The 14,729-nt window shown below is 46.6% G+C and overlaps 1 protein-coding gene, 1 long non-coding RNA gene and 1 other non-coding gene across 3 annotated transcripts; 1 reads left to right on the top strand and 2 right to left on the bottom strand.

Moving 5' to 3' along the window:
- Positions 1 to 1,063: 1,063 nt before the first annotated feature.
- Positions 1,064 to 3,038, bottom strand: LOC123163887 (uncharacterized). Its single transcript, XM_044581295.1, has 2 exons — positions 2,245 to 3,038; positions 1,064 to 2,142 (listed from the first exon to the last, which is right to left on the bottom strand). Exons 1-2 carry the CDS (start codon positions 2,647 to 2,649, stop codon positions 1,321 to 1,323), a joined length of 1,227 nt encoding a protein of 408 aa, XP_044437230.1. The 5' UTR covers positions 2,650 to 3,038; the 3' UTR covers positions 1,064 to 1,320.
- Positions 3,039 to 7,926: 4,888 nt separating this feature from the next.
- LOC123180051 (uncharacterized) lies at positions 7,927 to 14,411 on the top strand. Its single transcript, XR_006490682.1, has 3 exons — positions 7,927 to 9,015; positions 9,250 to 10,075; positions 12,185 to 14,411. It is a non-coding gene; the product is annotated as an uncharacterized lncRNA (long non-coding RNA).
- On the bottom strand, positions 10,677 to 10,750 carry TRNAE-UUC (transfer RNA glutamic acid (anticodon UUC)). The gene has a single exon. It is a non-coding gene; the product is annotated as a tRNA-Glu (tRNA).
- Positions 14,412 to 14,729: the final 318 nt, after the last annotated feature.

Here is a 14,729-nt window from a genome sequence, read left to right as displayed (position 1 = left end):
ACATTCCAAAAAACAAGTTGAGGCAATATGTGCACCCGGTCCTGCATATCTTGGGTTCTGAGACTGTTGTCAGCTTAGCAACTCAATAAGTGGCGTAGGTCTGGAATAAGTGCCCCGACTTTTCTTAGCCTGGTGTAAGTGACTGAGATTTTCTGTTTTTCTGTAAGGCTGTAACATCTGTGCATTATCGATGCAGTAATATTGAGAAACTGAACAATGTCGTGCCAACTGGTTGTGATATCGGCAAACTGCGCCAACTATGTATAATAATGGAAATCATGACCCATTCATTGCCCTTGGTCGACAGATGTTTTTCATGTTTGGCTCGTGACTTTGATAATCTTTTTGAACTTCTGATTTACAGGAAAGTCAATGCTTGAATATTGTTTTTCCTTCAGTCCTGGGTTTGTTTTTCATACTCTTTATTCGGTCTTTATCTTTTCCGCATTCTATTTATTGAAGTACTCTCTTTATTTTAGTACTCCCTCCGTATCAAAATATAAGACGTTTTTTGACACTGTCATAGTGTCAAAAAATGTCTTATATCAAGTTACAGAGGTGATATTTTGCATTTACTTCATCCTTGTCACATCACAATATATGTCATCCTTGTCGTACTCATTTATTACAAGTATATGTCAGCTCTTTTCCCCATCAGTTTCAATTTCCACTATTTTTCAGTATCTGCTTTGTGGTTTATTAATCTTTTCTTTAGTTTTCATTACATTTTTGTGGGACTTCAATTCACGTTTTTGTTTGGTTTTTTGCGGTCTTCTGATTTGGTGCTTCTCTTCATATAAACAGAGCAGCGAGACCAGTGGCTTCTCAGTTTTCAGTGGTTGTCAACCTATATCCCAAACACACAGAATCTAAGTTAAGTTTGGAAGTTGGAACTGATGACTGAGAGCCAAATTAAAAATCAAAATTTGGCTGAGACCCAAAATCAAAATTTGACTGAGACCCAAATCTAACTCGGTCTAATGATCATTAGACACTCCCAACTACAATGTATCACCGGTGACAAACTAGCAATCACTAGAGCAATGCATCACAGATTCACAGGTGACAAACTATCAATCAGCCAATAAGTTTGGAATTAAGTTGGAACTGATGACTGAGACCCAAATTCAGAATCAAAATTTGATTAAGACCCAAAATGATCAAAATCAAACTTTGACTGAGATCCAAATCAAATTCAGTCAACTGATGACTGACTTGACACTCCCAACTACGTACAGTAATCTACTATCACAGATTGACAGGTTACAAACTACAGCAATCAGCAATACCCGCCGTTGAACTGAAACGCCTGCGGTTTTTTTACTTCTTCCCCTTGAGACGCCATATCGCCTGCAGGTGCTCGTCGCTGGAGACGTGGAGCTGCAGGCGGAGGTCGGACAGCAGCTCCTCCTTGGCCCAGGTCAGCGGTCCCGTGAAGTAGAAGGCCTTCATGACGCTCACGTAGGCCTCCAGCTCCAGGCCATGGACGCGGTGATCATGCTCCTCTACTTCTTGCTCATTCTGTTCCTCTTCCTCGTCCGCCGGTCGGTGGCGCATTCTCGCGCTGCCACGGGACTCGGTCCTCTCCTCAGAATCTTGCTCCTCTTCCTTGCAGCTCGGCGGCGACTGGACTTCTTGATTTTCTTGGCAATGCTCGGCGGTCGGGGGAACTGCACGAGCGCCGGCGTTGCTGTTGCTGTTGCTTCCCCCACTGCTGCTGCTGTCTCCGTCCGACGACGATGGATCAGACTTGCTACTGTTGGAATCGTCGTCGTTGTCGCTGTCCGTTCCTCCTCCGATCACATCAATTTCCTCATCGTTGGGTTTAGTATGATTGCTCGTCTCCTGCTCCCGTTTCTTGAGGTAATGGCTTGGGTGTACATCCATCACCTCTATGTTGTTGTCGTGGTACCTTGCTGCGGGTTCTCTCTTGGCCAAGAAGACGTTGTTGCCCTGAAATCTCTTGACATCCCTGACAATGTCGGCGTCCACCGCGTAATTGCTCCTCTTCGTCTTGCCCAGACCCAGATTGGTGGAATGCGCGGCGAACTTGCCGCCTCCATTGTCATTGGCTTTGCTTTTGATGTTCTTAACGGCCACGGGGCGCCATGGCACGGCGCTCTCGGCGGGGATTTCGTTATCCTGTAGCGAGGAAGAAGGTTGAGAAACAGGGCAAGACGCCGTCAGCAAAAGAAAAAATCTGCAGACATGAGGAAAAGATGAAGGGGACGGCGATGGCGTTACCTTGTGGATCAAGACCCAGCCTTTCTCCCCTCCCCGATACGCCATAAGGGGCCGCAGCACGCTCGTGTCCGCCGTAAGAACCTCGGTCGAGCGGGCGATCTTGACATCAAACTGACCGTGGCCGGCGGCTCCCACGACCACGGCGCGCTTCCACAGGTTGCTGTGAAACACCTCAACCTCGTCGCCGGTGGCAAGGTCCGCCGGCAGCTTGACGGCGGGATCCGGGAGCGGCCGGACATCCGTCCTCCGGATGCGCTCAGAGTCTGGGCCGCCATCGAACCACCGCAGGACGTACGAGTGTCCGTTGCCCCAGACCACCTCGCCGGCGCGCCACGCGTTCTCGCCCATCTTCGCCTCCAGGTGCATACCTCGGGTGACCCTCATGGCCGATCGATCCCCCCTCATGAGTTCTCTTTGGATTTGGACGCCGCCGAAATCACGGGGGATTTCGTGGAGCTCGCGGCCCTATATATAATCTCGGCGAGACGGGACGCCGAGTTCTTGGGGGACGCGAACTCGGCCGATCGAGTTGCGGCGTGTTCGATATGGAAAGGGCTCCTCGATCGACTCGGAACCGACGCGGAATCCAACGCCGACCCCCGGCGAAAACCTCACGCGGAATCTAATTAACCGACCATGGATGTGCGCCGGCGGGAGGGGCGGCGGGATGGTGTTGGGGAGGATCCGGAGCGGAGTAGGGTTCGGCGGAAGGAACCGCCGGCGGCGGCCCAAACTTAGGGCATCTCTAGTCTCTATCCCTGGAAACCAATCGTTTAACTTCTCAAGAAGGAACCTTTTGAGGAGTTGTACCCTGACTAAACCACCCCTAAAGAAACTTGTCAAAAAATTGAGGGGTTAAACCTCAAAAGATGCCCTTTTCTACTCCAATTCGAACAATCACTCGAATCCTCCCTAAATCCTATTTCCCCCTCCTCTTGCCCCGATTGGACCCGTATAAATCCTCGGCGTCGACGCCCCCCTCCCCTCCCCAAACCCTAACTCGAGCCGGTCGCGGCCCATCCCCCCCTCCCCCAAACCCTAACCCGAGCCGGTCGCGGCCCATCTCCCCCCCCCCAAACAAAAAACACTAGCCCGAGCCAGCCGCGGGCCATCCCCCCCCCCCCCACCCCACCCCCAAAAAAATCACCAACGTGCATCCACGTTGCTTGCCACCACATGAGGTCTCTTGCAAGGTGAGGTCATGGTCCGCACGCGACCCATGGTGCCGAGGAGCATTGCCCTCGGGCAGATTGGAGCTTCTCATCCTTGTAAAAAAACTCTATATTCTACTATAATTGTTGGTTTAGTCATGAAGGTGCGTCCAGTATACTCGATAGGCTACTATTGTTGTTGGTTTAGCCGCAAGTTTGTGAGTTCGTCCAACGAAGGGGTTTTAGTGCTACTTAAAGTTTTTACCATTTCAATACCCCTACTTCCATAATTTTCAGAATATGTAGCCTCTCTTTTTTGTTGTTCTCTCTCTCTCTCTCTCACGTCTAGCTCTAAGAATGGCAATCATCCTATCATTATTAATTTATTATTGAAAACAATTTGAATAGCTTTAAGAGATTTAGACATATGATATTTGGGCAAAGCTTTAATCTTAAGTACTTCAGCATCATGAATCAAAGTATCAATCTTAAGCATCCCATTTTCTAGCTTATCCAATTTACTGCTAAAACATCTCTAAAATCCTTTTATTACCATAAAAATTGTTGCTAAAACATCTCTAGAGCATCATGAATCAAAGTGTCAATAAAGTCCTTAATAGCACTTTCTATTTCATAAGGCACACTTTTATTACCATAAAAAAATCTAAAATTGTTTTGAGAATAATGTCTAGCATAATTATTATTACCATCAAAATTGTTTCTATAAGCATTATTAGCAAAGTTGTTTAACATACAATTGTTCATTCCTACTTCCGACCAATAATAAGTGTCACGGTTTTGAACTGAATCGCAGGGAGTACTTTGTTCAACAAGTGCAACAAGAGAAACATCCTTGACATCACTAGGAGCATGTTTAGAAGCAAGCATAAAACAATCATATCTATTTTATCATTCAAACCAGAGATCTCCCCAACAAATTTTACCTTCTTACTAGTTGGAGCTATTTCAGTATACATTGGGTGTAGTTTGAAGTAATTTCATGCAAAAGTCTGATGGCAATCCGCAAAGTAGTAGCCATAAAAATACCACCTGTAGCCAAGTCTAGAAGATTTCTGGACATATAATGAATGTCAGCATAGAAATTTTGTATAATCATCCACTTGCTTAAACCATGTGTAGGAAAATTCGTAGTCATAGATTTTTCACCTTTCCCAAGCTTGAGCCACATGCTCATGCTCAAATTGTTTAAAATTCATGGTAAGATTCCTTAATTGTATGATTTAGCAGGCGGATAATATTTACCGGTAAAACCGTTCTTACATTTAGTCCAAGAATCAATGCTATTTTTAGGCAAAGATGGAAACCATTCTTTAGATTTTGCTCATAATGGAAAGGGGGGGGGGGTTAACTTAACCACATCAGCTTCCACTTCTTTATATTTTTGCATATCACATAGATCAACAAAATCATTAAGATGAGAAGCATCATCTTCAATATAAGAACCAAAAAATTGTTCTTTCATTACCAAGTTCAATGAAGCAGGTTTGATTTCATAAGATTCAACACTAGTGGTTGGTGGAGCAATTGGTGTACTAATATAATCATTGTTATTACCATTTGTGAAGCCACAAAGTTTGGTATTTTTAGGTGTGGTAGACATATTTCCAAGCTAAAACAAAAGTAACTACTTGCTCAAATTTAAATATTTTTTGTTTGAGTTTTTGAAAATGTAGAAAAGCAAAATAACAAGCAACAAAAAGTAACTAAGAAAACTAGAAAATAAGGGAGTAAAATAAAGGAATGCCCTTAGGAGTTAAGTTTTTAGGGAGTTAAAAATTAAGGTAAGGGTTAGAGATGCCCTAAGGAGTCCTTATTCTTATGAGCGTAATTGGATCCACATGGTCCCGAGTTCCTAATACGCCTTCCGTTTTTGTTTACTCTGCATTTTCTCTCTGCTTTAAGTCAAACTTCGTAAAATTTGATCAAGTTTATATAAAAATTGTTAACATCTACGATACCAAATCAATAATAGTAGATTCATCATTATATTTTCACATCATATACACTACTTGTTGTAAATGTTCATATTGGTTTCTATGAACTTAGTCAAACTTTGTAAAGTTTCACCACAACGTACATCAGTTGCCGTCTGCCTTGTCCCTCTCAGCATTCCTTCCGCTTCTCGTCGTTCTCTCATTGCCGCCGACAACTCTTGTTCATAGACTCGTACAGGAATCTAAGATTGTCATCCGCAGGACATTGTCCATGAGATCGAGCACGTCCTCTTCCGTAGCTTCCATCATTTGATCATCACGGACATCAGAACTACCAGCTGCAACACCCACGTTGTCGCATCGGCGGATCTATATAATAAGAGACTTGATGGATGATTTGGAGATACTATGAATTCCCTCGGGCGCCACTTGGATGCTGATATTGGGGATGGACGCGACATTCGGGTGGTCCGAGTACCGTTGATTGGGTGGTTATTTGACACGTGGAAAACTAAACACGATATTCGACGACCTGCTCTCCCCCGGCCTCACTTACCCCAATTCAAAGCCCCCCTTGATTTTTGAGCGGAATTCAATAGTGTTCACCCTTTACACAAGCACCTGGGAAAAGAAAAGGGTTGTTGCCACCTTCCTTGTCCTCACCTAAGACAGTAGCCTCTCCCTCGTATCACGAAATCTTCACTTGCCACAACCTACACTTTGACGCTCACCTACCTCGTGGCAGCAGCCTGTCCTAGGGCGTCATGACAACATGGAGACCCGCGTGACCGCCGACCGTCGAGACACACAGTCCTGCATGCCTACAAGTCCACCCCAAAGAAGCAGGCGTTTCTTGTTGTCTCACTCAGAGGCCCAAGCCCGCCGTGAAGGAGGAAGGGCGGTGACCTGGCACTTGGCGAGGGCGCGCTCGAGCCTGTAATTTGTTATATTATATGTGTTGCACCACTAATCTAGTACACACTTTGTTCCTAAATATAAGATGTTTTTGTAGTTTGGAGGTAGTGTATTACTATATGTAATGAATGAAACTTCATTGTACGGAGTTGTTTCTTAAAAATGATAGACTACATCTTTGGCAAATCATCTCAAGTCACAAGCAGGTGGAAGAGTCATCTAATGTTTATGTAGCTACGTGTGTGTGTGAAACATGCCAAAATCTGAAAACTGAGATAGAAAAACTTGGGCCCCATCAAAAGGGTGGGAACAGGCACAAAGATTGATATTTGGAAGACAAATGGATCCCGCCTAATCCATTAGTACGCCCCTTGTCGAAACCTGATAATACTCACCTAACTCTAATGTCTGACCTCATTAGGGAAGATGGAACATGGGATGATCATCTCATAAGGAACTATTTTCTACGTCCTGATGCAGATGCAATCCTCTCCATTCCTCTAAGCGCTCTGGACTGTGACACTTTAGCCTAGGCATTTGAGAAACATGGTATGTATTCAGTGCGCTCAGCTTATCACTGTCTATCGAATAATGCAGCTGCACGTCGGCACATTGATCTGACATCATCACGAGGTTCTGATCATCCCATGTGGAGGCTATGTTGGCAACTCAAAGTTCTCCCAAAGATAAAGCATTTTTGATGGAGTACTTCATGAGTTCACTCCTACCATGGGTATCTTAAAGAGACGACACATTGAACATATTGGGGCATGTTCTTTCCGTGGAAATAATGATGAGTCTATCCGGTGTCAAACTACCCCACCTTCACCCGAAAACCTAGGCATCAGATATCATCAGTGGGAAGGTTTGTTCTGCTAAGGATGATGAGACTATCACAACAGCGGCGTATGCCATATGGACGGTCGGAACAAGGAAAAAAGGGGAGATCAGCACCTCTCACCAAACAAAGTTGCCCGATGGGTAGCAGAGGTGTTAAGGAGGTATCCACTGCCACTCATTGCACTGATCACCATGAGAATAAACTGGTTAGGTGGAACCCACCACCTGAAAATACTATCAAGATAAATGTAGATGGAAGTTTTAATCCTATATCTGGTACTGGGGCTACTGGGTGTGTCGCGCGAGATAGTATGGGTCGTCTCCTTGCTGCAAGAAGTCGTTGGTGCAGTTCTCTGGCCAATGCCCTGTCGGTGGAAGCGCTCATATTGCGGTGGTTGATCTTGCAAACACTTTAAACTTCCAGCGGGTAATTGTCGAGACTAACCGTCATAATTTGGTGCGGTTTTAGGAGGCTAGTCAACATCACCGGTTTAAAATTAGGGGAATCCTCCATCAGACTCAAGAGATCGCCTCACAATTGCTACATTGTAATTTGATCTTTGTATAAGACGTGAGGCAAACTTTGCTGCCCACTTATGTGCGCAACAGGCCAGTAGTGAGAACGTGTGTAGCTTGTGGGATGGAACTACTCCTCCTTTCCTTGCAAGATGTATCCAAAATGATTGTAATATGTTGGCAGATAAATAATATGTATGTTTCGCCAAAAAAAAATTATACAAAAACTGAGCCACGAAGAATAGGCTGATCTACCAAACACTGAGCAACGGCAGGCGCAGCCCACTCTCACTGCCACTGTCGGAGCGTTCGCTGGATGAACCGAATCCGTGACCGTGAGTGAGGCTCTTTCCTCCCCAAATTTCCCCACACCACCCGAAACCCTCGCCTCCATCGACCATGCCGCCGACGACGACATCAACGACGGCACCGTCGCTGCCGGACGAGCTCCTCGAGGAGGTCTTCCTCCGCCTCCCGCCGAGGAGCCCGCGCTCCTCGCGCGCGCCTCCTTCGCCAGCAAGCTCTGGCTCGGCCTCCTCTCCGGCCCTCGTTTCCGCCGTCGCTACGGCGAGTTCCATGGAGCTCCCCCCATGCTGGGGTTCCTTTATTCATGGCCTTATCTCTGCATGCCTGATGAGGAGGAACCCGTGGCAAACTTCGTCTCCACCACGAAATTCGCCGCGCGCGCTCCCGACGACCATGGGTACACTCCGTGGGACTGCCGCCATGGCCGCGTTCTCCTGGGCAATCATTATAAATATGATATGGGCCTCGTCGTCTGGGACCCAATGACAGGCCGCCGGATGAAGCTGGAAGCGCCCGCGCACCATTGGGTCGCCGCAGTGCTCTGCGATGTGAGCGATTGTGACCACCGCGCTTGCCATGAGGGCCCCTTCCGGGTGGTCTTCGTCGGCCTGGACAGGATTGGTCATGACGACGATGATTGTGTTGCACGCGCGCGCGTGTACTCGCCGGAGACGGACGAGTGGAGCGAGCAGTGCCCTGGTCTGCTTATCGCTGATTGACGCGCCACCGGAGGGGTCTGTCTTTTGCGGTACTGCTATCCTCATGGCGATGGCAGATGGCAGTTTGGGTTTTGCACACGTGGACAGGTTAACCCTCCTCTGCCTGTGGTCAAGGCAGATGGGTTCCGATGGAGTTGCGTCATGGACTGAGCGTGCAATCATCGATCTCAAAAACCTTCTCCCCATTCAAAATCCCAAGATAAGACTTAGAGTGATTGGATCTGTGGAGGGCCGTGATATCATTTTCGTGGCCACAGACCTTGGCATCTACGTACGAGATTAATCTCAAGTCATTACAGTGGAAGAAGCTATGGAAGAGAGAGAACTTCCGTACTTTGATTCCATACATGGGTTTCTACAGTCCATAAGGTACATCTATATTCATGCATAATTCTATTGCTTGATCGCTTCGATTGACCCAGCTGCTTCACTAAATGTTTCTTGCTGGGTTGCTGAGAAAATACCAGTAGGACTTAATTTTCATGTGGTGGGGATTGATGCCTTCTGCTGGGCAATCTGAAAACTCGGAATAGAGCATGAACTTAATATTGGCTCCTGTTGAGCTGACTTGTGCCATCCGCGCTTTCCTTCATTTGTGGGCAGGTTTGCAGAATGACGGCGATAGGAAGAAACTGCCGGAGGGACCGTCGGCGCTTCAACAGAAGGCGGTGCGAGCTCATGATGCAGCTCGGGCGGCGCCGGCTGGTGGTCTGCTGAGAATCACCGAGGCTGGGGAAGAAGGTCTTGAAATATGAATCGGACGAAAACTGAAGTGTTTGAAGCCTGCACCTGATGATGTGCCGCAGTTGGTCTTCCTAGGACAAGATGGTTAAGATGCTGATCTCGCTTCTGGTCCGGTCTGGTCTCGATTTCAGAAGTTGGTGATCCTTTTTTTTCAGTAATGTTCTTAGCTTGCTATATGTCTCGGTGGCTGTAGTGTTGTTTCCTGATTTTGTGATGTAAGTTCAGGTACATCTCGGTGGCTGTAGTTTTAAGATGCTGATCTCGGTGGCTGAGTATGGCATGTAACCTGAATCTCGAGATATAAGTTCAGGTACTAAAGGATGGATCTCATAGAGGTTTTGATATTTTTCAACTTTTGGCTCCAAACAGTCAGGTATTTGTTGCATATTTTTGGCCAACACTGCACATAATATATGCACACTCATATGGTTTTGGTTAGTTCCCAAAACAGAACAGAAAAAAAAAGGAAATGAAAGGACCATGATTCAACATCGCTTGGAATATTTTGAGCTTGTTTGCAGAAATTGAGCTAATGGCTAATGGGGGATTGGGGGTGTTCTGTCAAGTAAATGGCAAATGCAAAATGGCGTAGGCGTAACAGAGCTCTACATTACATACTTGCATAGAGATCACCGGGAATCAAGACATGGGTTTTCAAGTGCAGAGATCTGTGAAAAAGAATCAGGTAATTTGCCTTTATGTGCTCACCTGCTCATAGAACTCTGCTTGTTTTTCATGCATGGAGTAGTAAAACTGTGGACTGGTTGTTTTTCATATATATGGAGCGGCAGGCCACCTCAATAAATATATCTGGCCTGCACTCATATGCCCATGTGTTTGTGTTACTTGATGGCTCGCATACCAGTTCTGCAAAAGGCGCTGTGCACAGCCATACTACATATTTTGGCTGCACATAATTTCTGTTCCCATCCATTCGCCTGAATTGTAATCTGCTTCAGAAATGGTACTCAATATATATGAAAAACACAACCACGGTTTGGCTGCTGCGGTTTGGTCCGTCCTCACCGAGTCACCGTCTCGATTTCCTGGTGATCTCTCCTCTGTTTGGCAGCTGATGCCAGCAGGATGGGCTGCCGACCCAGACTTGGCATGTGGGTGTCGCTACTGTCATTTGGCATATTGATTGGAAGGCGCGAAACCTCATGGTTGATGTTGGTGGTTCTCCTCTCGAGACCATGCCAGCATTGATGATCTCCGTAACTTCTGAAATTTCGCTAGCAGGTGCTACAATTTAGGTATAGTCCAAAGAAATTTTTAAAAAAAGGCTCCATTGCCGGGATTTGAACCCGGGTCGCCTGGGTGAAAGCCAGGTATCCTAACCGGGCTGGACGACAATGGATTGTTGAATAGTTTTGGCAGGCACTTAACTTGTTCTGATGTATTTCATACTCTGGATCTTGCCTACATCACTGGAAATTAGATATTTTTTGTAAAAAGGGAAAAAAAAAAGGAGAGAGAACCAAGTTTTTGGCAGCTAAGAGCATCTCCAACAGCCGCGCCGCAAATTTTGCCATTTTAGCGCACGCGCAACCTGTAGACAAACTCTAACCGCGCGCGCGGCATATGTAGTTGGCCGCGCGATCCGAAACGCCAACTCGCACTGTGTATTTGGGGCCGGCTTCCGCGCGCGGCACACACGAGCGCTCGCGCCGCACTTTCTCCTCCCCGCCACCTTCGCCCCGCGCGCGTCGGTGCCGGCAAACTTGACCCGATGGACGCACACGCTGGCACCCCGCTCACCCCATCCTACATCCGCGACCCCCCCCCCCCCCCCCCCCGCCGGCGGCGGAAACCCTAGCGCGGGGAGCGTTGGCCTCGCCACCGCCGGAGCTCCTCCGAGCATCGGCCTCGCGCGCGGCCTCTTCATGCCGCCGCGGATGACCACGAAGGCGAGGAGAAAGAAGCTTGCAGGGCGTGTGACGGGCGCGGCGGCTACCGAAGCGCCGGCGAGCTCACTCGTTGAGCCGGCGGCCGACGCGCACAACGTGTTCGACGATATGCCAACACCGTTGGAGCTTCACGTGATGCGGTGCGCGATGAGGAGGAGGAGGAAGAATCATCTTCGGAGGAGGAAGAATCGTCTTCCGAAGATGAGGACGAAGACGAGGAGGAGGCTTGATGTGTCTTTCGTTTTTGTCATGAACTTGGTTTGCATTTTGAACTTGGTTGGATGAACTTGTGGGCATGATTTTGAACTTGTGGGCATGAACTTTTATTCATCAACTTGTTTGTGTGAAATTTATATGTCATGTTCATTTCATTTGAAGGTTTCAAATCCATTTGGTGTCCAAAATGTAACATATGCAATGCCCCGGCGAGTCGCGCACGCTGCATTTTTTGCGCGCTGCTGGAGCGGCGTGCGCGCTGCATTTTAGCGTGGCTGTTGGAGCCAGCGCTGCCGGCCGCGCAAAACCAGACGAAGGGCGCGCGGCAAAGTAGTTTTTTGCACGTGGCGTGTAGCGCGGCTGTTGGAGATGCTCTAAATGCTACTCTGATGAAGGGGCAGGCGCAACTGCGGCAATGCTTAGACATCGTAATGGTACATTTTTGGCATCTAAGTGCAAAGTGCTCTGATCTAACCTATGCAGCCGATGCTACTACTGCTGAAGCACTTGTTATAAAAGATGGGTAAATATTGAGTTTCATTAAGCGCCAAAAAGATTTACGTCTTCTCCCTCAGAAAGTTGCACGTCTTCACCTTTTGCCAACCTTGTGCTTATTTGCTGGCATCCTTTTTTGGTTATTTGACATGTTATTTGTTTTGAATTTTCAGGGGGGTGGGGGGCTTCCCCCACCGAAATATATTGATGAGAACGGACTGTTGTCCCAGAAAGTTACATCATCAGAGTTTACAGTGAGATCGTTAAGGGGGGAGAGAGGGCGGGAGCACACACACTCCCAGTGAGATCAAGGTTCGGCAGCCCGGGCTGCCGGAGAGAGTCGTCGTGGCTCGAGTCGCGAGGCCCGCGCCCATCACGTGGGTGATGCCCTGCTGTCAGGATAAGGGCAGCAGGGTACGACGGAGACTAGTTTCCCCTTCGGTGTTAAGAGAGCAGCGATGCCTGCCTCCCTCCAAAGCAAGTCCCAAAGCTTTCCACTTTGGTGTATGAAGATCAAGACAGCTCAGCGCCCAGGACATGTGTCGTTGCCGACCCCATACTTACATCAGGATAACGCCTTTAGCAGGTGAAGCCACCTTTAGCCAGGATAAGCTTGAGCCCTTGTCCCCCTTCAAATTTGCCGCCCCGTGGTATCCCTTCCCACTCATATTTTCAGGGAAGAGGACCAAGGCACTATAAGAAGGGCAGGACAGCCATTGTAGAGAGGGATCTTCTTCTTCCTCACCTCGCCTTGTAGCTCCAAGCGCACTGTTGCGCACAAGCAATCCCAGCCAAGTAGGAGTAGGGTTTTACATCACCACGGTGGCCCGAACCTGGGAAATTCATGTGTCCTTGTCGTGCTCTGTGTTAGCATGCGCCTCTCGAGCTTCGTCTCCGTCCACGTCTGGTCGCGTAGGCCGTGAACTAGAGCCGGCCGCAGAGCTTGAACCTAAAATCTCTCAGCAAGTCCGTGGACGCAGCTCCCTGGACTCCGACACCATCGGCGTCTTTTTGTATTATTGTTTCACTATTGCTCTATTTCCTCAAGCCAACACAGTTGATCTTCCTCATCCGTCACAGGGGATGATGCCAAACTCGTCTGTTGTTGATTCTTTTGATGCAAGCTGCTGGATTGCGCGACCGAGCAGCCGAGTGGTCGAAATGCATGATTCTATCCTTCACCATGATTGTTGCCGTATTAGGCAAGTTCTTATGCATTCTTATCCGGTAACTTTGGATATCATATTGCTTTCAGATGTTTGTATTGTTACATAATATATAAATAAATATTTTTTCAATGGATATGGATTGGAAAAGAGTGGAATAAAATATGTTTATGTGTAGGCTTGTCATATTGTCTATTTTTTGACTGTTTGTTCGTATTAATATGCTTGCATAAAATTTTACGTAGAATTTTTCTTGAATTTTTTCCTTTTTTAGGCAATCTCACCTGCTATGATATTTTTAAGTACAAAAAGAAAGATCCGCGGGCTGACGTAACCAAGCATGTTGGCCAGCCCCTAAAGAGTACATGTTTTGCAAGATTGTGAGCTTCGAAGTTTGAGCTCCTATATTCATGTGTAAACTCACATGCAATAAAAGAAGAGGATCTAGCTATAAGTTCTTGATTTTTTTTTCTCGACACCACACAACATTAATTACTGGGCCCAGATGTGCAAGTAATTTCATTTGAACACTCTTTTCGGCCCAGATGTGCCATAGGTGAGCAGGCTACGGGATACATGTGTGCATGATTGCACTAAGTTTAAATGAAAAAAAGAGACTGCACTATGTTTTAAAAACAGATGATCTATTCAAACTTCTACAGATCAATGAGTGCTGAAGGAACCATAACCCGTGCACAATTAAAAAAGAAGTGTTTTATTACTATTCAAAGTTTCTCGAAATAGGTAAGAAAACAACATGTAATACGTGAGAAAAAATAATATGAAAAGGAGTAACACGAATTCTGTCTTTAAAAAAACAGAACTCCAACTTTATTCACTTGTAATTCGTGTAATGTTCCTCACAAACATGAATTCTGTCTTTGCTCCATTATCTGTGTAGGCACGTAACAAACATTAAACGAATTAGCAAATTTACTAAACCGGCTGGCCTATTATCAATGTTTCACAGGCACATATTTTCCCCTTTCATAAATAATAAAAATGCGATCGGCCGCGCTAGCAACATGCTTATGGCCAGTTGGATGAATAGTGAGGTCGAATGGGCCTTCTAAACAAACATGTTTGGCACATGCACTGTTGGGCCCGGAATGTGTCCATGCTTATCTAGTCGGTGGCCGAGTTGACCTGCCTCTCTGCCCATGGAAAGAAATCCCTATTTTATTGGTGACGGCTCTCTTTGCACTGGAGTGTTATCTACCGTACTTCATTTGCTTGGTGATTTATTTTCCGTCTTCACTTCATCTATTGAACTGTAGTTTGCTTTTCCATAGAGAAAGAATTGCCATATACTACAGCCCTCTGTAAAAAAAAATATACTACAGTTCTATAGAGAAAGAATTGTCAGATACAGTAGTACCGTACTGCTGTAGTATCTCATATATGCAGATCAGATGGCAATTTCTTGATCAGATCTATCTATATAATCGACACGAATACCATAAATTAAAGCTACAGATGAGCTCCCTAATACCAAAGCAGTTTGCTAGTCTGAATGGGCTGCCTGAATGAACATCGAGATATATGCAGAAAC

This window comes from Triticum aestivum, chromosome 1D (assembly GCF_018294505.1).
Source record: "Triticum aestivum cultivar Chinese Spring chromosome 1D, IWGSC CS RefSeq v2.1, whole genome shotgun sequence".
Classification (NCBI taxonomy): domain Eukaryota; kingdom Viridiplantae; phylum Streptophyta; class Magnoliopsida; order Poales; family Poaceae; genus Triticum; species Triticum aestivum.
Note: the sequence above shows the minus strand (reverse complement) of the source record. Positions and strands in the feature narration are given on the sequence as shown.